At 47.3% G+C, this 27633-nt stretch overlaps 1 protein-coding gene across 4 annotated transcripts in view; it reads right to left on the reverse strand.

The window, feature by feature from the left end:
* FBH1 (F-box DNA helicase 1) overlaps nucleotides 1-27633 on the reverse strand; it is a 32373-nt gene that overhangs the window by 1906 nt on the left and 2834 nt on the right. For all 4 annotated transcript variants that reach the window (XM_075753998.1, XM_075754085.1, XM_075754170.1 and 1 more), the window contains 17 exons: nucleotides 25172-25743; nucleotides 23714-23844; nucleotides 21867-22002; nucleotides 21428-21618; nucleotides 18535-18648; nucleotides 16874-16968; nucleotides 14829-14997; nucleotides 11938-12166; nucleotides 11012-11099; nucleotides 10234-10320; nucleotides 8976-9112; nucleotides 6691-6790; nucleotides 6394-6515; nucleotides 4517-4592; nucleotides 3224-3421; nucleotides 2045-2170; nucleotides 698-804 (listed from right to left, as the gene is read on the reverse strand). In XM_075753998.1, coding sequence (XP_075610113.1) covers nucleotides 698-804; nucleotides 2045-2170; nucleotides 3224-3421; nucleotides 4517-4592; nucleotides 6394-6515; nucleotides 6691-6790; nucleotides 8976-9112; nucleotides 10234-10320; nucleotides 11012-11099; nucleotides 11938-12166; nucleotides 14829-14997; nucleotides 16874-16968; nucleotides 18535-18648; nucleotides 21428-21618; nucleotides 21867-22002; nucleotides 23714-23844; nucleotides 25172-25743 — 2678 coding nt within the window. The remainder of the gene's footprint in view (nucleotides 1-697; nucleotides 805-2044; nucleotides 2171-3223; nucleotides 3422-4516; nucleotides 4593-6393; nucleotides 6516-6690; nucleotides 6791-8975; nucleotides 9113-10233; nucleotides 10321-11011; nucleotides 11100-11937; nucleotides 12167-14828; nucleotides 14998-16873; nucleotides 16969-18534; nucleotides 18649-21427; nucleotides 21619-21866; nucleotides 22003-23713; nucleotides 23845-25171; nucleotides 25744-27633) is intronic.

A 27633-nucleotide genomic window follows, 5' to 3' on the forward strand; every position in this document is an offset into this window, starting at 1 on the left:
CAAATCCCTGGTGACAACAAAAATCAAGCAGAAGCCAGCAGCAGCTCATAAAGAAGTGAAATAAGAGCTGGCAACCGCTGCAAACAGAGAAAAGGGAACCTACACGCTTGCACTGAGATAAGAAGTCAGGATCTGTAGTAGACAACACCCAAATGCAAGGACTGTGGAAAAAACCCACTGCAAACTTGTGTCTTGCTACTGAAATCATGGTGCAGAGCAGCGTAAACTGAGGGAAAAATGTGACCTCAGCTATTCGGGTCTATAACAGCACAAGCCAGGGCATAGTCCACGCTCAGCATGAATCTTACGATAATTTTCTTTTATGCTTCTCCACCCTGAACATAATAATCAGAGATGAACAGACTTTATGGGTAGTATGTGCTGCCTCTCTCAGCACTTCTTTAAATCAGCAGCAGCCCATCCTGACCGAGATGTCATTGCTTGCAGAGCTGCCTCGAGATCCCAAATCCTAACGAAACAGCGGCGCCTCCAGGAGTTTGCCCTCCCCAGCCACCTGCTCTTCCTCTGGAGCTCTCGCGCATCAGCTGAGGAACTGCCGTGGCTCACGGGCAGGGCTGCTCAGCCAGGTTGCGCGTGGTGATGCCTTGCTTTGAGGCAGCGTGCTATGAAGCGCAGGTATCAAGGCCCTAAATTGCCCCGCTTGAGAATTTGCTTACCTTGGAAAGGTTTCACTTACCCCAGCCAATGCTAAAAGATGTTCCAGGGACTTTGACATCAGTAAATACTTCTTTGCGCGTGTCACTGCTACATAGAGCAGGTTCCACTCATCCTCTGGATACATGCCTAGGTTGGAGAAAAGAATCATCAATATCACAGAATCCCAGAGTGGTAGGGGTTGGCAGGGGACCTCTGGAGATCATCTCGTCCAACCCCCTGCTAAAGCAGGATCACCCAGAGCACGTCGCACAGGATCACGTCCAGGCGGGTTTGGAATCTCTCCAGAGAAGGAGACTCCACAACCTCTCTGGGCAGCCTGTCCCAGGGCTCGGTCACCCTCAGAGGGAAGAAGTTTTTCCTCATGTTGAGGTGGAACTTTTGTGTTCCAGTTTGTGCCCATTGCCCCTTGTCCTGTCACTGGGCACCACTGAGAAGAGTCTGGCCCCATCCTCTTGACATCCACCCTTTAGATATTGATAAGCATTGATCAGATCCCCTCTCAGCCTTCTCTTCTCCAGACTAACCAGCCCCAGCTCTCTCAGCCTTTCCTCATACCAGAGATGCTCCAGTCCCCTCCTCATCCTCGCAGCCCTCGGCTGGACTCTCCCCAGTAGTTCCCTGTCTGTCTGGAACTGGGGAGCCCAGCACTGGACACAGAACTCCAGATGTGACCTCACCAGGGCAGAGGGGGAGGAGAACCTCCCTCGACCTGCTGGCCACGCTGTTCTTGATGCACCCCAGGTACCGTTGGCCGCCTTGGCCATGAGGGCACACTGCTGGCTGATGCTTTAGAAAATAAGAATGAACAGCTCTGCCATTCTTCTAGGACTTCTGGAAGGACACTTGGTGTTTCTGCATGAACCTGCAGAGCAGCAGAGCTGTGCAGCTCTCTCCCGCGTTTGCTGTGCAGTTCCTGACACCACCAATAGCTCCTGGCTTGTTCCACCTTCTCCCTTCCAGGCAGGACTCTACATGCCCAGAGCAGCAGCTCACTGCTACGTGTTTTCCCGCTTCCTGAGCACAGATTTGGCACTGGAGGAGTTTCTCAGTCTCTAGATCCTCTCTGCTCCCTGGGAAGAGACCAGCTCTTCCACAGCATAAACTGTGGCACCTAAGGAAAGCAGCTTCTTTTCCAAGTGTGAACTTGGTCCTTCTATATTGCTTGTTGCTCCAAGCTCTACTGCAGGAATATTCCCCTTCCCCTACCTTGCTGTGAAGGAAACTACGACAAGGTCAATGATCACTAGGACAGCCAGTGGCACTTGACGCCACCGAGAAGCACAGGCTTGCAGGACAAGCGCTGGCAGCACGCTTTGCTTCCCCACTTTTAGATCAGGACGGGTACCGCACACAGTCGTTCCCTTACCGATACTGAAGTTAGTTCTTCTCTGGTAATTGCCACTGAGACACGGTACTTCCACAAAGTCATCTGCAATCAGCACCGTATCAAACTCCAGGCCTTTGGCTTGGTGGACAGTACCTATGAGGCAATCTGTGACCAACGCAGGTGAGGAACACGAAGGAAAAAAGATCAGTCATTGCAGCAATAATGGCATTTTTAATTTCACCAGGCGCCGAGTCAAATGAAATGATTTCATTCTGCATTCGTTTCACTTCTCCCCAAATATAAATCAAAAGTAAAGCACCTCTGTCAGGAATCCAGACTGCTGAAGACAACCTTCCTGACAAGGAAAATGCCTGGTGGTCACCAGCCTGAGACGCAGCCCCAACTCCCAAACAGGAATGAACGCTCTTTATTTGGTGAATTTTTGACTTGATAGCTTCGTCCCCTCCCTAAATTTTAGTCAGCAAGTTGCAGGGCAACTACAACAGGAATCCCGAAAAGCAAGATAAAGTCCTGGGGCTTTCCAAACCACAGGAAATACTGTGTCCAAAGGTTTATTTGCCTCTAGCAATGCCACATTGAGAAACCTTTGGTGAAAGATTCATTTTACCAAACTCCACCTGGAGTCCCAGATCACACAATCACAGAATGGTTTGGGTTGGAAGGGACCTTTTAAGGTCATCTAGTCCCAACCCCCTGCCATGGGCAGGGACACCCTCCACTAGCCCAGGTTGCCCAAAGCCCCATCCAACCTGGCCTTGAACACTGCCAGGGAGCCAGGGGCAGCCACAGCTTCTCTGGGCAACCTGTGCCAGGGCCTCAGCACCCTCACAGGGAAGAAGTTCTGCCTCAGATCTCATCTCCATCTCCCCTCCTGCAGCTTCAGGCCATTCCCCTTGCTCTGTCACTCCCTGTCCTTGTCACCAGCCCCTCTCCAGCTTTCCTGGAGCCCCTTCAGGGACTGGAAGGGGCTCTAAGGTCTCCCTGGAGCCTTCTCTTCTCCAGGCTGAACAACCCCAACCCTCTCAGCCTGTCTCCATAGCAGAGGTGCCAGAAGCTGCGGCTCAACTTCCTTTCTCCCTATAAGACAGACTTGATCCAAATTTGGCCTTTTTGCAGAAAGAGGTGGATTCAGCACTGAAGCTGGATTGAAAAAAGACCTGAATTTGCTCCTCTACCAGATACATAGCTTGGCTTTACCTGCCATGGCTTCTTGGGACACATGGCTGCTCTCAATCTTCTTCACCAGCTCAGGGATCTGATCTTTGTATTTCTCCACTATTGCAATTTTCACTTCCAGGTCTTTGTCATCGATGCACTCTGCATATTCCTTTAAACCGAAGAAGCCCCGAGTTTCTTCCCATTTTTTGATAAAGGAGTCATTTATAACAAGGTTTGCTGAAAAAAAAGTAGCAGATGACATGAGTTTGACAGACATAATGGCATTTTTTAAAATTCTAATCAAGTTTCAGAGTAAGTGTGGGGCAGTGGATGGACGGCTGCTGTGGGATGCAGGGGTGGGGGATGCACTCCTCGCTCTGCCACCGCTGTCATAGGTGGCTTTCGCTCAGGATTTTCTTTTTACTGATGCAAAACACCATCAAAGCTCGATGCTTTCATCAGAGCGGGTAGTTTCACAAAGCAGCTTTGAGATCCAGAGCTGGTGTACTATGAAGGGTCTGGAAGTTTACAGAGCTCAGGAGAGAGCAGCTGGCAAACATTCTCCGAGCTCACTCATTTCTAGAGAATCCGCACGACCTTTGTTCCCACAGATACTCGGAAATTAAAGGAAAAAAGACCCTAAGCAGTCTGAAAAGACTCTAATGTGACTTCAGAGAGGCCCTGGCTGGAGCAGGGCCCTTCCAACCTGCGTTATTCTCCCTTTTTACCCAGATGGCAAGGAGTTTTCCTGGTAGCTCAGCTTCCAAAGAATTAGTAACACCACCCATATAATCAATCACTCGTGGTAGTTCACTAAGTCCTTTATTTGTCCCCGTGCCCCATATATAACAATACTCCCCTACTGCTGCCAAAGCAGAGGGAGATTTTAAATGAATGATTTAATTTCTAAATTATATCCATCAGTGAATAGAAAGCATGTGACAGAGGATGTGACACCAGGTTTAAAAACAAAACAAGCAAAGCCCAAGACAAATGAAAAATGAAGGCAAATCAGAAAACATAGGGGGGAAAAAAACAACTTACGAGTTTACTGGGCTCTTGCACTCAAAATAAGGCATTGCATGGAAAAACTGGGGAGGGATGCATGACACATGCCCCACAATTTTGTCATTTCTGGTATTAACACCAGCTGAAACAGCACAGCCCATGAAACTGCCACTGAGAAGTCAGTTTTTGACACATAACTGCATGAGGAAATAGAAAATAAACCACCAAGAAACGTGTTGCTTTCCATCACCACAGCAAAAACGAACCCGTCCGTGCTGCTGTAGGGAGGATCACGCATGGAGAGAAGGGTGAGGATGTACTCACCTTTTTTTCGTTCATCTGCAGGTTGACTGAGTTTCCAAATATCATAAATTCTGCTCAGGCCAAAACGGGCGAGCCCCTAAAACAAACAACAATTTATCTTAATATACAGGAGTAAAGGCGCAGTCTAGAGTTTCTAGATAAACGAGCAGGGCCCAGTGGTTATTGGTGTTAAGAAGGAGGGAAAAAGGAAAATGTGCTGAAGATGCAGAAGGAAGCTGGTTTCTGGAAATCCCTGGAGCTGTAGCACAAGCAAAGGCAGCTGAAAAAGCAACGAACCAGCCCTGTGGACGGACAGGCAGCCAGCGAGAACAGGACGCTGTGTGATCGGCTTTATAACAGAGATACGGCAGAATTTTATATTCAAAGGCTTTTCAAAGGGGAAAAAAATATTTCTATAATGTTTTCTCTTTCACTAACAAAAAAAATTTTGGGTTTGGGTCATTTTAGCTTTTAATAGCTGCATATTGCTTTGTTAAAATGAATTTTAAAAGTCTGTTGTGCCATAAATGCTGCTGGTCTATCAACTCCATGCTGTTTCGCAGTAAAGCCAGCTCCAGGCACAAATGCATCCTCTTTCCTGAGGCGATGACCACCACAATGAAGATAAACTTGCTAAACTGACTGTAAATGTTTCAGATTCAATGTAAACCGAAACAAAAGGCTTTCTTTGGCAATTTTTAATTTCAGAAAGTATTTTCCCCCCTTGTTTCCAAATTCAGTTTGTTTTGTTCCATCAAAAGAAGCATCAGTCTGAATTTAGACTTGTTCCAAACTGCAAAAGCAGATGAGAATTTTGGTACCAGGCAGCCAGTTCAAACACTCATTGCATTGTAATATGCAGCTTTCCGGTGAAAAAAAGATGAAGAACTTAAAACATCAGCCTAAAATTCAAAAGACCAGGCTCATCCTCAAACATGATCAGCACTAGGACAACCGTTCATTGTCTTTGAGCTTCTAACATTTCAGAACAAGATCTCAAGTTAAATCGTAGGTAATCGATGATGCAGAGTTTGAAGACCAATGATTCCTCTGAGGCTTTTGGAACGTGGACCCTTATTAAAACTTTCCTGCAATTCACCCCCGTGGATTTCTGCAGACGTGCCCACACACGCACACTCTCTTTCAGATACACGGGCGCTTTTTGCAGATGAAAACTCAGTGCAAACCTCAGAGCTGTTGCTCCCTCAAGGAGTTAAAATTCAGCGTTGCTGAAAATCCCAATTTCCCTCACCATCAGCGCTGGCGAACCAGCTTTCCCTGGCTTTCCTGGGCATATCGAGATGGGGAACAGACCATCACAGGACTGGAAATTAGTAACGAGGACAGCACAGCCCTCTGTGGCAACCACAAACCCTAAGGTCACCTTCAGCTTCAAACATTGCCTTTGTTTCTCAAGAGAGCTTGAGAAATGCTTATTCTCTGAGGGTACAGCCAACAGCCTTTCGTTGCTTTTTACACTCAGCCTGCAATTACAGCTGATTTTTATTTCCCTGACGCAGGAACATGGTGCCAAAGGCAGTCAGCAGCGCTCCATCTAATGCAAATACTCGCAGTGACTTGTTACAGCCGTGTATCCCTCTGTCCCTGCCCCATCCAGCAGACTGGAGCTGTTGCCGTCTCATCTGAGCCTGATGAAAAAAAAAGGGACGGATCAGCCTAAAAAGGGAACCTTGCCTGCGCAGATTTGAGGAACCGCTGCTCCAAATAACCCTTCCCCAGCCACACCAGATTGCTGCTTTCTCCTTGAATATTAGTTTTAACCCTACAGATCAGCCACACCTATTTCAAGACACACGTAGGTGACGCCGCTACAAGTGCCAACAGGTTTGGGGACTTGAGGTTGGGACGTGACAGACAAACTGGCAATTTTCCCTTACCCCAATCACATGTATTTTAATCGGTCTCTCTCTTCCAGTAAGTTTCACAGCGTCCTCGAACACATTTAAATTGCTTCGTGATAAGATTGTTATCTTCCCTTCCCTGCTGCCTCTCACATCACCTGCACGAAGAAATTCCCAGTTAGCCAGAGCAGTTAGAAAGCAGGTATCTAAAACCCAAACATCTTCATAAATCAGGATTAATCCCAAGATACTTTGGTTATTGTGCAGCAGCTCTGTGACTCCCAGTCACCACACAGAGCTGGCCGAGCCGAGTGGTGCACCAACACAACTTACCCTTTTGGCTTCCACCCACTAATGTCTTATTCCTGATCCTCTTGCAGACATCCAGGATGGTTGCTCCAACGTAAGCTATTTCAGGACCAAATCTGAAACTCTACGTGGAAAAAAATGAAGGAAACAGCAGGAAAAGAAGAGGAACTTGTTAGAACCTACTAAAGTATTACTATATATAGAACTGTACAATTCCCACCAACCTTCTGGACAAGGTTTCTCTTAGAAAAAAACGCCCAAATCCCTCCAAATTAATCCTAGAAGTCCTGGTCGCTCTTACACCCAAGACCATAGGAACTGTGCTGTGAGATGGGACTATCACACAGGGCAAAATGCCATTTCAAGCCTCTCCACGCCAACAGCTGCCATGGCCAGGACTCCTTCCCAGTAAGTTAAATCAACATGGCCCATCTGTCCTGCAGCAGGGCAAGGGGCTAGAGGTGGCAGGTCCCTCACTTTGCTGGGCTGCTGGAGAGGTGACACACCGGAGCAGCAAAGCAGGGCTGGGGGTTGCTCCTTACGATTTCCTAACCTGTAGATCTGGGTCCAACAGTCAAAACACGGCGAGGTCAAAGCCTTAATCAAGTTTTACTAACACCACAATTAAAAACCACCAGTGCCTGGCTGAGCACAACGCCTCCACCAGCAAAGAGAAATGGAAAATCTTGTTACCCAAAAAAAAACCCCTCCACAAACGAGGTGATGCCAGGCTGGTCCCGAGGTTGTCACGAGACAAGGCACTGCAAATAAATGCAGCCCCTGTTCCTATGTACCTGTCCCTGGCTCCCGCCCCTTGGCAAAGCTGGTGCAACGGGAAAAAGGCAGCTCGGATGGAGTCTGGTGGCTGTCGCGGCTTAGGAGCTGGTTGCGTTGCAGCTTGTGTTGCTGTTTTAAGCTGATTCACTCTGCAAGGATTCCCAAAAGGATAATTCCTGCCTTATATTAGATGTGAGAATTGTATAGCCATGTGGCTAATCAGGCCAAAAAAATTAATCAGGGTGAGCTTTCAGTTGGCGTAACAGCAGCCTGCAGAAACAGCATCACTTGTGCTGAAGGAAGGTGGCAGCTCTCCTCCAGGGCAAACTCAGATCAGCTGAAGCTGCTCACGAAAATTACGCCCTCGGCAGACAAACAGGGCAGGAGATATCACGGACAAAGGCGTGCTGGCGGGACAGAGGTGGCAATGCTGGGGTTTGTACAGAGCCAGGAAAAAAAAAATCATGTGTACAGCCAGCATGTGTACCTGTCCTCCTTAATCAGTGTGGGTTTATTTCAAGGAGATTACTGCCAGAACAAAATTCATCTCCTTGCTTATAGAATCACAGAACGGTTTGGGTTGGAAGGGACCTTTTAAGGTCATCTAGTCCCACCACCCTGCCATGGGCAGGGACACCCTCCACTAGCCCAGGTTGCCCAAAGCCCCATCCAACCTGGCCTTGAACACTGCCAGGGAGCCAGGGGCAGCCACAGCTTCTCTGGGGAACCTCTGCCAGGGCCTCAGCACCCTCACTCACACAAACTTCTGCCTCAGTTCTCATCTCCATCTCCCCTCTTTCAGCTTCAGGCCATTCCCCTTGGCCTGTCACTCCCTGTCCTTGTCACCAGCCCCTCTCCAGCTTTCCTGGAGCCCCTGCAGGGACTAGAAGGGGCTCTAAGGTCTCCCTGGAGCCTTCTCTTCTCCAGGCTGAAGAACCCCAACTCTCTCAGCCTAAGAAGGAAGAGGAAAGGACATGCCAGTCCTCAGATCATCTCCGTGGCCTCCTCTGGACTCGCTCCAACAACTCCATGTCCTTCTTGTCCTGGGGACCCTAGAGCTGGATGCAGCACTGCAGGGGGGTCTCACGAGGCAGAATCCCCTCCCTCAACCTGCTGGTCACGCTGCTTTGGATGCTCCGAACTCCTTCATCTCTCTGCACGGGACCTACTGTCGTAACTGACTGACAATATGAACAAGGAGGATATCTGCCCCTGCCTGCTCAGCTGGGGATGAGAACCAACCCAGAAAAGAAGGAATCTCCTTGAAATAAGCCATATACTAAGGTCTCTACCCCAGTATCCATTTTTCAAACCACATGGCTTTCCTAGTGATGAGATCACTCCGTGAAGAGGCACAAGGGAGCTCTGCAGTGCAGAGTGGGAACAGCAACGCAAACTGGGCAACGCAAACACTCCACAGTGACAAACTCAAGAAGTCTGGCTGTTAGATGCCTTCTGCAGAAGGACATGAAACATTTTTCATTGCACTAGGGATCTGTCCAGGGAAGGACAGCAGCAGACCCTCATCTTACCTGGGTGAGGTAGTAGACATGGGTGTGAGGCACCGAGTAGAGGGTATTGACAGCGCCTCGGAAGGTATAGATCTGCTGGTGAGGGTCTCCTACAAGGATTATGCCGCATTTCTGTGACAGCACAATATCCACGATGGCTGCAGGAAAACATCAGAGCATTAAGGGGGAGCCTGCTCGTAAACCAAGAGTGAACGGTACAATATCTCTTGCCTGTACAGAGGCAAGTTCTCTTGCCTGATGGCTTTTAAGAAGGGATCAACATGGCTGCAGGAGACCAGTTGGGGAGAAGCAAAGGGAAGTGCGTAGCTGACTGGGAGGTCTACAAATGTCCTCCCACTATTTTAGTCTGACGGTACTTTCTCCTGGATGGAGCTGCTCGGCATCTTAATCCCCCACGTGTGAGACCAGCAGAAATCCACCACCCATCCTCCGGTGATCCGGACGCACCACATGTTTGCACAGTGACTCAATGCACATCTCAGCAAGCCCTCCAGTCCACTTCGACCTGCTCAAGGCTCAGTGATGCTGGCAGAGCAACCGCTTGCATTGCGTGCGGCTGCGAAAGCACAGCCGGACATTCCCAAGACCAGGTCTCCAGTGTGTACAGGTGGGAGATGGGATGATGAAGCCTTTGAACTGATTTAAGATCTGCTGAAAAGACCAGGCCTTCTTCTGCCTCCCTTCTTTTGCTCCTCAGCACACAGTTCGGTCCACTTAGATCCCTTTGCAGAACAAATTCAGCTTGCTTTGCAACGGAGAGCTACTCCCCATATGCCCGGCAAAGAAAGCCAGCAGCTTTCTGCTGCGCAACTCGGGAATCCCCAGGATGGTGCAAGGAACAGGCAAGATTTGCCCCCAGTGCTGGGGTGGGATGGAGCAGCTCTGTTGTTCTGATAGCTGAACCATTTAATATCCTGCCATTCTTGTAATAAAGCATGTCCTTGGCTATGCTGGTAGTCTGGTTTTCCCTGCTGGCAGCAAAGTGATAGCAAAAGGGTCTGGATGGTGTGGCTGGATGCCCAAAACAAGTGAAAGCAACCCCTCAAGCTGATGCACATGCACTCCTGTTGTCTGCTTACAAGTTCCCTTACTGAATTTGCAAGGATCTGGGACCAAGCAATGGATCAGTTATAATGTTACAGCTGGGGGGTAGATTTTTTTTTTAATTGTGCTACCTCTCACACACCCCCAAGCACATGAACATCCTCTCTGTAAAGTGTTTAGGAAGGCTGCAGCTCTGTTTCCTGTCACCTCTCACCTGGAGTGCAGTCCTGTGCTTCATCGACAAAAATGGCATCATATCCTGAGAGCTGAGGCTTGCTGAGCTGCCAAAGTTTCAAATACCCTGAGAGAAAGAACAAGGCATGTCAGGGAGAGGGTAATTTTCTCATCATAAAACACCATGATTGTTAAAACAAGCCCATTTAAAAAAAAAAAAAAAAAAAAGAGTTTCTGGCCCTATTTCTTGCTTGGAATTTGCAAGAAGGGGTTGCAAAAATCTTTACTGCTCCCAGATTTTGCTCTGTCTCCCCTGGCTGTATGAAGGATGAAAAAAACCCCAACCCAACTCAACCTGACTGCACTGGAGGAAGGCAGCTACACTGATGACTCCAAAGCTCTTAATGCACAAAAGAAAATGAGAAGAAAGGTTTTCTGCAGTATGAACCACCTCTGGCACTATCTGCATACATGCTAAGAAGGAAGAGGAAAGGACATGCCAGCACTGCAAGGAGCAAACACTCGCTGTTAGCACTTGTCTGCCCACCATCTCACCCGTTATTTCTATGATTTTGCTGCCAATCACACACAGCTGAATAGTTCTACCCTCTTCTGAGGCCAAACAGGAAAAAATGAACAAACTTCCAGCCTTCGGGCCTGTGTTGAGCTCCCTGGTGAGCTAGTGGCAGGAGCACAGGAACTTTATGTACTTTTTGACGCTCTTTCCTGGTGCAGAGCCACAAGTAAGAAGTATGAATCCGTTTAGTTTTCTACTACAGCTCTTTATCTGAAGGCATTTGACATCTGTACTCTCTTACCATCACAAGTTATCTTGTATTTCTTCTCTACGTCTCCATCCAGCTTCTTCATGTTGTGCCATATCTCTTTCGCCTCTTCCACATTGATCTAGAAAGAGAAAACAGAAGGGTCTGGCTAGATCGCTTTGAGCAGAAAAACAGTCCAGGCACAGCAGATCTTGAAAGGCTTCTCTGAAGCTTTTCTCCTCCTACTCTCTTCTGTGTCACTACCAGTTTACTACTTCTCCTGAACACAGTCTTTTCCAAATGCAGCCCCTTGAAAAGAACATTTCTTTGGCCCAGCTATTAGAACTGTATAGTACAAGACCTCCTAACTTCTGCACATTAACACTTTGTGTTTATTTTGGCTTCTCTGGACACCTTGCAAGGTGCTTAAAGGTATTCAATATTTTGAGGCTGTCAGTTCATTCCCTGGCTGCAAATTGGACTTCTGCTAGCTGGACTGGATCTGATGGGATGTGATCAACGTGGAGCGGAAAGGCTATTTTTCTCCACAACTTCAGCCCACATTGTTTGCAATGTCAGTGTTACCCTTTAAGTGTTGCTAAGATGTCTGTACTCTAAATGAGAATTTTTGGGTTTGGCTCTGAGTACCAAAATGACTACAAAAATGTTTATTGTCTTTACATGTAATATCAGAACGCCGTTCAGGCACTGATAGAAATCCATGCAATCTCTTCTCTCTTTTCCATGCAGGGAAGAAACACCTGCACTGAGCCAACACAGTGATAATCTCCTCTCTAGAAATCAGCTGTGCAAACAGGGAGAACAAACAAGCCCCGGGTCCTTTGGATTTGGCACCACAGGAAAAAAAATATTTTGATAGTTGCTGAAGCACAAATACTTGTGAAATATGAGAGATGTGGGATAACTACAGCCCCTTCTAAACCCTGCAGCCCAAGTCTTGCTTCATCTCAGATACTCACTTCCTTTTCTACTCGGCTGACAAGTTTTCTAATGCCGTGAGTATTTTTGAACCAAATAGGAGTGTGCTCTTCACAGATCTCTTTATCCGAAGAGGCAAAAAAGTTTTCAAGGGTCTGTGAGATTGTTTTCGCTCTTATGAACAGAGATTGTCCTTCACGGTTTCGGATAAGGGAACTCACGGAGTAAACCGACATCTTGGAGAAGTTCAGCTTGCCTTTTTCTTTATAGCTGTGCCGCAGATGACAAAAAATAAGAGAAACATGTTGAAACACACATGAAAAGCCTACCAGAAAAGCAAGCTCACTTTTGCTTCTGTTGCACCCTAACACTTGCAGAAGCTCTGTTTTATACACCCACTTTGAGCTAAGAATGGAATATCTTTAAAATCTGCACTATATTCTTGGTGGAAGCACAAACTTGTTCATTTTATAGATTTTATGGATGAAAAGTCAAGTCAGAGAACTATTCCCCTCATTCATCCCTGCAATTACAGATTGTTTTCAGAGCCAGGTAAGAGGATTCCCCTCTTCTTCCATGTTATGGCTCATTTTCCCTTCTGCCTGCAGTTTGATGTGCCAACATGAAGAGAAGAGAAGAGAAGAATAGTTCAGTTGGAAGGGACCTACACTGATCATGTAGTCAACTCCCTGACCAATTCAGGGCTGGCCAAGACTTCAAGCATGTTATTAAGGCCATTGTCCAAATGCCTCTTGAATACTGACAGGCTTGGGGCATTAACCAGCTCTCGAGGAAGCCTGTTCCAGTGTTTGACCACCCTCAGTAAAGACATGCTTCCTAATGTCCAGTCTAAACCTCCCCTGGTGCAGCTTTGAACCATTCCCACACGTTCTATCATAGGATTCCAGGGAGAAGAGCTCAGCAACTCCATCTCCGCGTCCCCTCCTCAGGAAGCTGCAGGGAGCAATGAGGTGCCCCCTCAGGCTCCTCTTCTCCAAACTAGACAAGCCCAAAGTCCTGAGCTGCTCCTCACAGGACATTCCTTCCAGCCCTTTCACCAGCCTTGTTGCCCTCTGGATGCATTCAAGGACCTTCACATCATTCATAAATGGTGTGGTCCAGAACTGCATGCAGTACTCGAGGTGAGGCCACACCAACGCTGAATACCGTGGGATAATCCCCTCTTTTGGCCGGCTGGTCCTGCTGTGTTTGATGCACCCCAAGTTTGCCCTCACTGCTGACTTCTACTGAGCCTGCTGCCAACCTGCACCCCCAGATCCCTTTCTGCAGGGCTGCTCTCCAGCCACTCCTCTCCCAATATATACTCATGCCTGACATTATTCCATCCTAGATGCATGATCCAGCCTTTAGACTTCACATAATCCCGGACCGGTTGGGGACCTCTGGAGATCATCTAGTCCAAACCCCCTGCTAAAGCAGGATCACCCAGAGCAGGTCGCACAGGATCACGTCCAGATGGGTTTGGAATCTCTCCAGAGAAGGAGACTCCACAACCTCTCTGGGCAGCCTGTCCCAGGGCTCGGTCACCCTCAGAGGGAAGAAGTTTTTCCTCATGTTGAGGTGGAACTTCCCGTGTTCCAGTTTGTGCCCGTTGCCCCTTGTCCTGTCACTGGGCACCACTGAGAAGAGTCTGGCCCCATCCTGCTGACCCCCACCCTTTAGATATTGATAAGTATTGATCAGATCCCCTCTCAGCCTTCTCTTCTCCAGACTAAGCAGCCCCAGGTCTCTCAGCCTTTCCTCATACGAGAGATGCTCCAGTCCCCTCCTCATCCTCGCAGCCCTCGGCTGGACTCTCCCCAGTAGTTCCCTGTCTGTCTTGAACTGGGGAGCCCAGCACTGGACACAGAACTCCAGATGTGACCTCACCAGGGCAGAGGGGGAAGAGAACCTTCCTCGACCTGCTGGCCACGCTCTTCCTGATGCACCCCAGGTACCATTGGCTGCCTTGGCCACGAGGGCACACTGTTGGCTCATGGAGAGCTTGTTGTCCACCAGGACTCCCAGGTCCTTCTCTGCAGTGCTGCTTCCCAGCAGGTCAACCCCTAACCTGTACTGGGGCCTGGGGTTATTCCTCCCCAGGTGCAGGACCCTACGCTTGCCCTTACTGAATTTCATTTGGTTCCTCTCCACCCAACTCTCTAGTCTGTCAAGATCTCGCTGAATGGCAGCGCAATCTTCTGGTGTATCAGCCGCTCCTCCCAGTTTTGTATCATCAGCAAACTTGCTGAGGGTACACTCTGTCCCCTCGTCAGGGTCATTAATGAATATGTTGAACAAGACTGGACCCAGTACTGACCCTTGGGGCACACCACTAGCTACAGGCCTCCAGACTGGTTAAATTTTATCACATTAATCATGGCCTAATGCTCCAATTTATCTAGATTTCTCTCTGCATGGCCTCTCGCCCCTCAAGAGTCAACAGCACTCCAGGGGTGTGTGCGTGTGTGTCAAAAACTATCATTACAACAACTCAGGTAAGAAAACTCGTCTTCTGCTAAAGAAAAGCAGCGCTTGGAGTGGTTGTACCACCGCAGTGTAAATGGGAAATGGGAAAAAGCCATTCTCAGTGGCTTTCTATCTCCCTGTGAAGTGCTTCTTGGCTACAAACACAGGTAGGATGAACAGCCCCCCAAAACAGCAATGGAGCTCATCTCAGCACCATCCATGCCAGAGTAGGGCAATGAGTCTGTTTCCCCAGGCTCACACGGATACTAAAATCACTGGCCCATCCAATCTGAAAGAATTTGGAAACCATAAATCAGAGGCTGGCTTGAAGCGGGTGAAAAAATAATTTCCCCAATTATTTTTGCTTCCTTTGGTTTACTTCAAAACCAGACCTTCCTTTCCTGCCGTGTCTTTTCCCGGCTCCACCGGCCTTCAACGAAAGAATCTAAAATCCCCAACTCACTGTTTGCCGACACTTCCAAATGCTAACGAATGGAAAGTCTTGCACGTAACATTTCTGGGGAAGACGCTTTTCCCCCTCTCTGCAACAGCTTTGTTAAACGTCACGTAAAGGAAATTCAGATCAGCAAACTTCTCCGCATATTTGACCAAGGTTGAGGTCTTTCCTGTACCTGAAGAACAGAAGAAAGTAAACAAAAAGCATCCAGAGTCAAGTATGAACAAACCCACACATCTCTTACCAGCTTTACCTTCCCCCTCCTGCTGTCCTAACCACACAGCAGGATTATTTGCAGCTAATGAGAATTTATTCACTGACTCATCTGACATCAGCAGAAGCTGTGGAGGAAAGCAGCTTTGAAAAATTACAGTCTGCGGCCTAAAAGCTTTTTAAAAATAAAAAAATAAAAAAAATTATCACCCAATATTCTAGAAGTCTGAGCATACATGAAGGTACTGGTTCTCTTGAAAGACAGCTCGGTAAGTGAAATGTTAAAATTGCTCTTTTAAATGATTAATGAGCTCATTTCCTTGCAAGATCTCCCACTAACGCTGCTCTCCTTCACTCTAGTTTGCAGCAGGACAGCACTGGCAAAGCTACCTCACTTGTGAGGTACCAATCACAACAGAAACCTGAGACAAGAAGGGCTCCACACATTTCCTTCTTTGTCCCTTTTCATATCCTCAGTGATGACACAGTGTCAGCAAACTTTGTCACCTCGCTGTTCACACTCCTCCCGGAGGACTCGTGAATGTGGGACAAAGCAGGTCCCAGCACAGATCCGTACAGGACTCCAGGAGTTACCACTCTCTGTGCAGAAAACTGACCAATCTGCTCCTACTTCTGCTTCCTAGCTTTTAACCAACTAGTCACCCACGAGGATCTTTTATCATTTCGCCTGGTATGGATATTGGGCTCGCTGGTAGATTGCTCCCATCTCTCCCTGTACAACTCCACTGCCACAGCAGCTTTCAGCAAGAAATCACACTCGGCTACTGGTTCAGCCACTTCACCCTTGAGTTCCTTTACATCTTCTGGGTGATGCAGTCCAGACCATGAAACGAATAGCACTGACACTTATTTCATCCGCAACCTTTCCAATGTGAATATAAGACCGACCCTCTGGTGGACCCCCTACAGAGAAGGATCCCGAGGCTGGTCTTGTCCAAGAACACAGATGTAGAAACGCATTTACCTTTTCTGCCACCGCATTGTTCACCCTAAGGCATCTTTTACACTGTAGTTAGCTAACATCCTCATCTACACGTTTGAAGAAGGATTATGAATCTTTTATGCTTTTTGCCAGTGGTTCCTCAAGCTCTTTTTCTGCCCTGCCTTGTTGCGGTTACACGTAAGCTGTCAAAGCTCATGAACATTCTTGGTTTTGTCATTTGGACACAGTGATGTTGTACAGAAATAAGAAACCACTATTAGTGGCTTTTGTACCATGGCGCTTAGCTGTATGTGTCCTTTTGGAAGCCTTTGGGGCAGAGAGCATGTATTAGCTCTGAGCCCCCGGTGTGGTGTCTTTAAAGGAAACTCTCTGCAGGTGGAGGGACATGATTTATTTTTCTTTTTAAACAGGCTCCCTTGATTTTATGCACTTCCCCTTTTCAAAACTGCGCAAGTGCAGAAGATTTCTTGGCTTGTGTTGCTTTTACAGAGATGCTAAATCTAAACAAGTAAGACTGACTCCGTCTAGTGGCCTGTGGACGATAACACTGCGAAACAGGCTCAGGAACACACGGAGAGTTGCTTCTCCTCTCCTGGATTCCCTACTAGCTGCTCTGGGCAGTTATCGACAGCGCCCAAACACTCAGTTTTGGTATCGTGTCCGAATATGACATTTACCCAGCTTGTATGGGAGTAACCACCACGCTTCCCATTCTGATTTCTCTGCAAAAGCTTGCTCTGATTTTTTGTATTGGTTAAAAATAAGGTTGAGCCCCCTGGCATCCACAGAGTTCCTTGGACAGAAGCAGCGGGGAAGGAAGGAGCAGAATTAGAGGTCATGCATTTATTCTTACGACACAATTTTTGGCTCTTACCTGCAAATGCCATAATTTTAACTATTTGACCATGCTCAATTTTGTGATTCAAAATCCTCTGCTGTTCATGGGTCAGGTTTATTTCAGGCCAGCTACTAAAATCAGAAAAAAAACAGAGCAAAAGGAATTAAGAAAAAAAAATAATCCTCCTACATAAAAAACCCAAATTGACTAACAGCAGAAGGAAACCAATGAATGATTTATCCCAGCCCACAAGCAGGAAGGTAGCACTGGAGCAACTTGGTTATCATGCAAATGAGAGAAGCAGGAAATAATAAATATTGGAGATAGCGGAAAATAAAAATTAAACCTTGGGAAATGTTGCATAGGAAAAGATCTTCTCAAGGGCACTAAGCCATGCTTTAAAAATGAATTTGGCACCCTGGCTACCTAGGCTTACTGAAAACAAACAGCAACTTGGGTTTGGGGTGTTTTGTTGCTTTCGAGAGCATGTCCCTTAAATTCCTTTATGATTTCTCAGCAGGTAGGACAGATCAATTATCCCTGCCTCTCAGGGGAGCTGAGAGCTTTGATTAACATTAAGAAAAGCATTCAGCGCTTCTGGCTGGAGTGCAACTGCTTTATTCACAAAGGTCTGAAACCTGTAATCAGCCAACAGTGTGAACCATCTCTTCGCACAGGGTCCTCCCGATACCGTGCGTAAGGGCGGAAAGCCTTGTTTAAGTATCCTTGACATTTCACAGCTGGCAGTTCGATAGCTGCCCCCAGGATGCATCTTTTACTGAACAAGCAAAATCTGCTTAGAAAAAGACTTCAAATGGAGGGGTAGAAACCCAACATCCGTTTAGCTTTATTTTTTTTTTTGTTACAACCTCTCTCACTGTTATACCACAGATCATCGGTGATTTTATTTGATTTATTTTTGCTAGATCTCTGTGACAGATGAAAGCACTACTATCCCCCTTCTGTAGGTAAGGACAAGGAAACTAAATGACTCGAGCCAGGATAACTGCAGCAGAAGAGGAACCAAGCCTCGATCTCCATGTTTCATTTACTGTCCTTCCTTTCTAGGCAGCAAGCTACCAACCAATGCTAATTTATAACACACACGTAAATATGTATGTTAGTATATAACAGTTATCCAACAGGATCCAGAAAACAGAAGCCAAATCAATATCCTGCAGCCGGTATCTCGTTTCCTCCCGTGCCCAGAAATTAGTGTTCATAAATGAGTGGCCACATTATTTGCACTACAGTAGCATCACCAGCAAGCCAGCCCTTCGTTTTGGTGGGCTGCAGCTTGCGTTTCCAGAGGAAATTAAAGCAGGAACTCTCCCCTCCTTCCAGAGCTTCTTATCCACAGGGAGAGTGGTGATTTGGGAAGGTACTTTGGGATGATTTGGGCTCTGTGAAATTTCAGTGGCCATCGCACTGGAGCACACAGAACTGCATTCCACTGGTACACAGACCCATTGCTGAATAACGACTTTTAAATTCAGTCAGTGGTTGGTAACTCAATTTTTACAGATTTAAGGCCTGATTCTGGTTTTCCTCTAAGAATTCAGGGTGGAAGATGACAAGGAGCAGAATAAGGGTTTGTACTAATCCTTAGGAATCTCAGAGTCTTGTCAACCAGCCCTTGCCAGGAAATGTTTGCTCCCCCTCCAAGATTCAGCTCGGATCACCTATAACAGCATTACCCAGCCCATAAGTCTCTTCTGCAGTGTGGTGCCGGTGTTTCCTCTTCTACTGTCTGCACAGTTACAGAAGCATTTTCCATCAGGTACAAGCAGTAGAAAATATTGTAATGGATCCTGGTAGAAAAGACAAAAGAGAAACTATCATTAAGAAATCACCAATAACAAATAAAATGTCCGCAGCCACCTAAAAGACCGCCAACATCTTGAATACTTCCAACAGAATGATGCACAGAGCCCTGAGCGCTCAGGGAGTTGCAGGAGACGATATTCACATTTTAAAGTCAGTTATACCTTGAAAAGCCATTGCAAAGGCACCACGGGGACAGCTCCGTTTGTGGCCTCTCCCTCACTCCTGCAAGGTTTTTGTTTCAGGGTCTGCCATGCAAACATGACCTGGGCTCAGAGTCCACAGGATCCTTTTTCTCTCCTGAATCACTATTAGCAAGAGAATCTGGGGGAGCCCGAGACAGAATTTGGGCTACTTTAGGTCTCTAAAGTGAACCAGTTTCATCAACCATCTTACGATTATTTTAAACAAGTGTGTTGGCCCTGACAATACTTCATGGTGCTTTGTTACTGCAAAGAGCGGAGCACAGCGACTCTGCAGCTTTAATTACACCAGCAACAGCGGGTTTAAAATTAACCTCCATCGTATATCAGGGTTGGCACCACTGTGGTTTTATCTTTTAGTGCAGCTTTGTTCCTGTGACCTAACAGCTGTTGCAGGACAGTTTTGTGTCTCACATTAGGTGACCTCAGACTCACTGGTTGCTCTAGGAGCTACAAATAGGTATCAGACAGTTCCTCGACGACGTGTTTCCTCCTTACGCACTAAATTACAAACCTTGTGGGGTTTTGAAGAGATAATGGCAGAAGAGACATGGTCATTCCTACTTCTCCTAGTCTAGATTGTTCAAGGAGATGGAGATGGCATGTGGGTGACTTTGACCATGAGCTCTCATTGCTTGTGAGCAACACCCGCTGTCTGCCTGTGCTGGGCTTGGCTGGGGGGGAGTTAATTTTCTTCAGAGTAGCTAGTACAGGGCCGTGCTTTGGATTTGTGCTGGAAACAGCGTTGATAACACAGGGATGTTTTAGTTACTGCTGAGCAGTGCTTACACAGAGTCAAGGACTTTTCTGCTTCTCACCTCACCCCACCAGTGAATAGGCTGGGGGTGCACAAGGAGTTGGGAGGGGACACAGCCGGGACAGCTGACCTCAGCTGACCCAAGGGATATCCCATACCATATGACGTCATGCTCAGCACATAAAGATGGAGAAAGAAGAAGGAAGGGGGACACACATTTGGAGTGATGGCATTTGTTTTCCCAAGTCACTGTTACACGTGATGGAGCCCTGCTTTCCTGGAGATGGCTGAACACCTGCCTGCTGATGGGAAGTGATGAATGAACTCCTTGTTCTGCCTTGCTTGTGCACACAGCTTTTGCTTTACCTGTTAAACTGTCTTTATCTCAACCCCCAAGTTTTCTCACATTCACTCTTCTGATTCTCTCCCCCATCCCACTGGGGAGGAGCAAGCGAGTAGCTGCGTGGTGCTTGGCTGCCAACTGGGGTTAAACCACGACACTGCCACATCTTCAGCAGGTGTTTACTCAAGTTTATGACCTTAGCCAGCAATTATCAATCTCTATCAGGCCAAACAAGCATTCTGATTTCCCTGGTTGGTAGCCTGAGCACACAGTTGAGTAAACAGAGAACAAACCCTTCTCTTGTGTCTAACACAGGCTAAACTATAACTTGCAGAAGGCAGCCCATGGAACCGTCTTCTTTCTGGCTATAGATTCCTTTTCCAGTGTATTTCCTTGCCAGTCTTCTCATAAGAAGAATTTACACGTGTCCTTAATCCTTATCTCATCCTCACTGCAATTCTGAAGCAACCTGTGGGCTCTTACCTGCGTTACCAGGCACCTCCATGAACAAAAGGCACAGGACGGATCGCTACGCACATTCAGTGGGTGCCCATGGGACTCGTAGTGTGATTTAAGAGTGAAGTAAGTAACTGGTCTCAGGAAGATAATAACTGCATTACATTGTTGCAGCTCGTGTGTATCTATTTCTAATAGGAAAGTTTCTATAGTTGCTTTAAAACCTGCTTTTCCTTCTGAAAAAAATTATTTTTCTTGAGCACTACTTCCCCAAAACCAAGCAGACTATGAAACAGTCTAGGAGTTAAAGCAAATCCAAAGGCAACGCTCCTGAAAAAAGCTAGGGATATGCACACTGTTCCTGACAAACTGCATGCACTGAGGAACTGAAGAACCCTAACCAAGAGGAACATAATTGCTCATGAGCATGTATTCACTGTATACAGAATCATAGAATCATTTAGGTTGGAAAAGACTTTTAAGATCATCGAGTCCAACTGTTAACCTAACACTGCCAAGCCCACCACTAAACCATGACCCCAAACACCACATCTACACGGCTTTTAAACACCTCCAGGGATGGTGACTCCACCACTTCCCTGGGCAGCCTGTCAAAGTCAAAGTGCTTGACAACCCTTTCAGTGAAGAAGTTTTTCCTAACATCAAATCTAAACCTCCTCTGGCGCAAGTTGAGGCCATTTCCTCTTGTCCTATCGCTTGTTACTTGGGAGAAGAGACCGACCCCCACCTGGCTACACCCTCCTTCCAGGTAGTTGTAGAGAGCAATCAGGTCTCCCCTCAGCCTCCTTTTCTCCAGGCTAAACACCCCAGTTCCCTCAGCCGCTCCTCATCACACTTGTGCTCTAGACCCTTCACCAGCTTCGTTGCTCTTCTCTGGACACATTCCAGCACCTCAATGTCTTTCTTGTACTGAGGGGCCTAAAATATATATTACACATCGCCATGGCTAGAAAGAGGCAGGCAGGAAGCACCTCCCCACTCCTCACCTGTTAGTGATCGCAATGTTCCTGTCTCTCATCGCGTAGAGCAGCGTGGCTATGCAGTAAAGCGTCTCGGTCACGTCCACAACGGAGAGGGTAGAGCAGGGTCTCTGCAGACACGCCATCAGCCTTTGGATGTCACTGACGCCATCGGAGAAAAGCACCATGACTGCAATTATGGCCCACATGTTCTCAGGCTGGTAGAGGCAACGAGAAGAAAGTGAGAAAAAAGCTTTGAGCCTTTAGGAGCAGGGAAACCCTGCTTCAACACTGAAAAAAACCACTTATGCCATGACGAGTAGTTAAATTCTCTTCGGTCTCCCTGACTAGTAGCAAAGAACACCCCACAGGGAAAATCTTTAGATGCAGGAGGGTAGACATGACTTCAAAGCACCAGCAGTTGTTAAACCTGTTAAATAAAGCAGTTAATAACTGTTAAACTTACCCCCGTCCTGCTCTGTAAATGTGGCAGTTTGTTCACAACGCAGACTTCAGCCTTTGAGAAGAGGTGATGACTCTTCAAACACCGGAGAACCGCACTGGGATTTACCTTCTGTGCGGTGGCTATGGCAGACACGTACCTGCGCAGAACGGGAACAGCGGCATTTGCAAAGAAGCCTTATCAAGTGAGTTTATCCTTCAAGTAAATAACGCCTTCTCCAAAGCACCATCAGTCAGGCTGCAGTCAAGCGTAACTATACCTTGCTCTGCGCCCCACAGATTTGACCAGATGCATTCAGTGATGAGGCTACAAGGTGCTGAACTTGGATTTCCAACCCTAGTTGTTGCACCTACACAAGTAATTCCCAGTTCCGTTGCGCAGACATGTGCTTAAATACTTTGCTGCATCAAGCCCTTAGTCTGCAAGTTCATTCTGGCTGCCTGGAACTCTCCTTCCACCTTGCTCTTAACCCAGTTTGACTCTTCTATTTGCACAATCTGTCATACAAAATTGCCCTCTAGACTACAGGGATCTGAACAGAGCATTTGCTTTTGTCAGGGACCTGTCCTGGGCTTGGGCTTGCTGCTGAGGTGTGACTGATAAGTCAGTGCGGGTCCAGGAAAGGAGCCTTTCAGGAAAGGAAAAGAAGAAAATACATTGGAGATGGGAGGGACCAGGAAGAAGAGCTCAGATCTCACACCCTCCACAAGATACCAGTATTTTAGCTAAATCCAGGAGATGCTGATCCTCTCTGAGACCCTGGCTGATCAAGAAATGGAAAAGCAGTGCTGACATGACAGATTCCAAAAGGGATGCTTAAATTGAGTCTCACTCTCTCCAGCATAGTCACCCTGTAGGAAGGAACCATATAACATCTTCTCCCAAGTTGGCTGTTGGGTGCCAGATGCCAGCAAGTGACAGGACAGCCCAGCCTTTTTTGATTTTGTCATCTAATGCTTGTCTTGGAGCTCCTGGCAGCTTCTCTCAATTGCTGTCCCCAACCTGGCTGTGCTATGGCATACAGGTCCATCTCAAAACCTTCCTTTGAGTCTCCAAACCCAGTAGTTGCTTGCTGACACCCTCTTGCTCAGGTTCTCCTCATCTTTTTCCTCCTTTGGTGCAACAACCATCTCCCCGCCCTCCAAGAGGCAACATGATCCAACACAAAAGGACACCACCAAGCCTGTTCTTCTGGCCTCTCTTCCCAGTCCACGTTCAGTTTCTCCAAGGCTATCCCTGCCCCAGGCTTAGCAGCTTCTCCCTCACTCATCCAGCACTTCTCACTTCAAAATCACGGAAACTGCAGAAGGGAATTAGGAAGCCACGTGCTCAAAGCAGGGACGACTTCAAAGTTTGGTTGATTGTCCAGCTGAGGTCTGGGCATCTCCAAGGATGGAGACTCCCCACCTCTCTGGGCCAATGTTTGACCACTCTTCTAATACCCAGCTGGATTTCCTACGCTGTAACTTGTGGCCATCGCCTCTTGTCGTCTCACTGTGCACTGGCAAAAAGAATTTGGCATCATGCTCTCTACAGCGCCTCGTTAGGCAGGGGAAGACAGCAATTAGATTCGCTTTCCACCTTCTCTTCTCCAGATTTCATCCTCTACTTGTACATCACGTGCTCCCAACGCAACGAAGAAGAGGAAAGATAAGGGTTTTTTTACCTATTTCTAGAACCCTATTAGTGATTCCTACTGTTCCTTCCTCATCTTCCTGCACATCTTCCACCTGTTTAGAAGACAAACTCATTTCTCTCCTGGCAATTCACAGGATAAAATGGAAGAAGATCCAAAGCAAAGAAAGTCTGAGGATCTACAGGTACAAAGTCAAGTGCTGAAGTGGACTCACCTGATCAGCCCCAACACACATCCTTCCTGCTCCTTCGTTATGGCAAAATCCTGCAAGATCCGCTCAACTGTTTGCAGGGCTGCGTCCTCCTTCATCAGGTACCGATGGTACAGCTTTTTCCAAGGAATGAACTAGAATGTGAAGCACATACCACCATCTTTCATCTCACAGCATGGGAAAATAGATTTCTTCTGGCAATAAGCTAATCAACTTCCCAAGAAGACCTAGAGTTCAAAAAGTCCCTGCAGCTTGATGGAAACAAGTACCTAGCGTGAGATGGGGAAGGAAAGAGGAAACAGAGGAAAGAGAGAAAGACTTGTTCCTCATAGCCTGCAAACATGTCTATAAAAGGCTGTTTTTTTCTAGAATGATGGGAACAGGGTGATGCTGGTTCAGTTTCAAACATCAAAGCATTAAAGGAATGGAGGTATTTTCAGCATTATCGCACAGATCTGCTCTGAGCAGCGTCTGAGTGCTTAAAATCCCTGTGTCCATGAAGCCCTACCCTCCCACAGCCTGCTGTTTGGACTTCTTCGGTAAAAACAGACCGGGCGCTGCCTTTTAGGCTGCGTAACAGAGAGAAGAGCAGACTTGGGAGAGGACCTGAGCACAGTGAGCATTCAACGCATGCATTTTCTATGCATCTCTCTAGTTCTTCAGGCTCAAAGCATGCACACTGTGCTGATAAAGCACTGAGTGCAGGACACCTCCTGTACTGCGTCCAGCCTCGCCCATTCAAATTTATCAGAAGAGCATGAAGAAGAAACTTGGACCTCCACAAAAATCTGGGCTGTGACCAGTCCCCCACCACTCTCTTTGTACAAGCTGAGGATTTCCAGCGTGGTGACCAAGTCTAGTGGTGCCAGCTGTCTCCGAACCACTTCTAAGTGAAATGCAGAGATCCTCCCTGTGGCCATAACAACTGTCAATGGGTTCACGACTGTGCTGTAGGGCCTTGACCCCAGATGAACCAAGCTCCATAAAAACAGAGTTAAAGGCCTTTCCTCTAAACCAAAAGACACCACACATACACAGGCTGGGGGACAGTGACGTTGACTGGTCATGAGAGGACACTGCCCAGTCTGCTAGCCAGAATTTCCTGCGTGATCCCTGTCAGAAAAAAAGGTTGCAAGAAAAACAGTGAAGGGGGATTTTGTGGAGTCTTACAGGATGTTTTCTTTCCATATATGGGAAGAATGCATCAAGGGAAGTTACCCTAATATTGATGTTCTGATCCAGGTTGGCATCTGAAGATGCCACTGTAGTCCTGAAGACCAAAAAATGACAAAAGATCTCATAAGAAAGGATGTGGGCATTAGGGGACAATAAAGGGATTTAAAGGAGCAAAGAGAGACAGACACAGCATGGATGCTCCTACAGCAACACATGCAGCTGCAAGACTAAGACAGAGCAGGAGGAGAAGGGACTGGCTCAAATCAGTATCACAGCAGTCCTTACCAGTGGGTCCCTGACTATCTCCCTCCAGCAATGACACACCAGGCTCAGGTTCTGATACAGATCAGTCACTGGTAGGAAAGCAAAGATGTTCCTCAGGACTTCAACAGGCAGCTCGTCAATACTTCCCTGAGGCACTTCCCAGTTACGAGTTCCCAGGAGTCCGTAGTGTGCATCAGGGACTGGTTCGATTTCCATATCATCAAGTTCCTGCTTGATTTGGCTGCATTCCTGCTTGATCAGGCTGGGTTCTGGATGAACCACCGTTGGCTGCTTCTCAGGCTTACCCCACAAATTGTGCTCTGGCTTGTGAACGCCTGCAGCTGCAGTGAATTGAGGCCATTTTCTGGAGCTTACCCTGGGAGCTGGTACAAAGTCTTCATCCTCCAGAAAAGAGCAGGAATCACTGCTGATCTCCATCACAGTGGAGACACTGCTGAGGGAATCATCAGGTTCAGTGAAGATGGGATCCAGCAGCTCTTCTTTGATTCTACAGTTCTTCGTCCCACCGGTACCTACTTGATGTGCCTGAGAGATCCTGAAGTAATCAGTGATGCTCTTCTGCTGACCTTGGCCTGCAGAAGGAGGAAGAGCATGAAGTCAACAGAAACAACTGAGCTAACAAGGAGACCAGAGCTTGTGTAAGGAGGTAGTTATTTCCACAAGGTTCCTTACAGACATACGAGCCTACTACCGATGAACTGTCCTGCTTCATATTGCTTCTCTGGCAACCTATGGAAATCAACAGAACAACGTTCATCTCTTTGCACTGTCCACATAATCTGGGCGCTCTAAAGGTACATCTGACACCTTCCCTAGCTTCTAGAAAAAGATATGGTCTGCATAACAATCTCTCAGATCAACAATCCTCAGCTACATAACACAGCAGAGGTGTGTTAAACAGAAACACAGCTGCAGAATGAATTTCATGGGAGATCTTTCCACTAGCCAAAGAAACAGAAACAGGAAGGAAACAAAATTCAAGATCTGAGCTGTTGTGGTGTACCTCAGACTGAGGTTGGGCTCCCAGCAGTTATTTATTGTTCTTAACCTGGTGAACAAGAAGCACACTAAGATTTTAGGAAAGCTTCAGGGTTTAACTACTGCTCTGCACCATGAGAAGGTCACAGCACCAAGCCTCTAGCAGGCTGCTCCTACCACACTATAAGAGAGACCAAGAACTTTAAGAGGATAAACAGCCATTTCTTGCTAGTCTGCAAAATATCCTGATGTTTCACTAAGAAGCAACTCGAGAAGAAAAAAATCACAAGCAGCTACTGCTGATTTTAATGTATTTTATTTCTGGATGTTCATGAAGGTGTAGCTTAGAGAGATCTGATTTGTAAGACACTTGCTCCTTAAAAACAACAGCTTCCCTGCTAGTGTTTGACTCCAGTACCCTAAAACATGCAGCATTTAAGAGTACTAGATTTTTTTAAAGTGAGATAGTCAAAGATGTCACTGACAAAAAAAATGGAAAAGTATGTCTAGGACCCTGGTGTCTTGTCCTGGCTCACCAGCAGATGTTCTCTGTGAAGTACTCCCCAGGACAGTAAGGACATGGAGCTGTCGGACAGAGTCCAGAGGAGGCCACAAAGATGATCCCAGGGCTGGAGCACCTCTGCTATGGAGACAGGCTGAGAGAGTTGGGGTTGTTCAGCCTGGAAAAGAGAAGGCTCCAGGGAGACCTTAGAGCCCCTTCCAGTCCCTGAAGGGGCTCCAGGAAAGCTGGAGAGGGGCTGGTGACAAGGGCAGGGAGTGACAGGACAAGGGGGAATGGCCTGAAGCTGCAGGAGGGGAGATGGAGATGGGATGGGAGGCAGAACTTCTTCCCTGTGAGGGTGCTGAGGCCCTGGCAGAGGTTCCCCAGAGAAGCTGTGGCTGCCCCTGGCTCCCTGGCAGTGTTCAAGGGCAGGTTGGATGGGGCTTTGGGCAACCTGGGCTAGTGGAGGGTGTGCCTGCCCCTGGCAGGGGATTGGAACTAGATGGGCTTCGAGGTCCCTTCCAACCCAAACTGTTCCGTGATTCTATGATTCTAAGCGAGTCGGCTCACACCAAGGCACAGACAGATCCCCAGGCCTCCCAGGGAAACACTGAAATGCTCCCAAGTCTCACCTTCCACAGTGACCAAGGCACTCAGGAGCTCAGGAATAACTCAGGAGGTTTTTTCTTTGCTTTCCACCTGTCTCCTCGCCTACACGTGTGCGTAGGCTCTCTTGTCACTAGGCAGGTTTTGAGGCTGGGCTTTTAACCCTGCACTATTAGCTATTTGAAAATAGCTCTTTCATCTTCTGTTCGAGCCCTGAGCCCTGTCGTGTGCAGATTAGCTCAGTCTTATCAATCCTCAAAAGCCCTCTAAGGCTTCGGCACTTTTGAAACCCACATCTACAAGTTGCGTACCACAATGTTTCCCACTCCCAGTAAAGTCAAAGATCATTAATATCTGGTTAGTGCTCAACGACACT

This window comes from Balearica regulorum, chromosome 1, assembly GCF_011004875.1.
Source record: "Balearica regulorum gibbericeps isolate bBalReg1 chromosome 1, bBalReg1.pri, whole genome shotgun sequence".
NCBI classification, from domain to species: Eukaryota; Metazoa; Chordata; class Aves; order Gruiformes; family Gruidae; genus Balearica; species Balearica regulorum.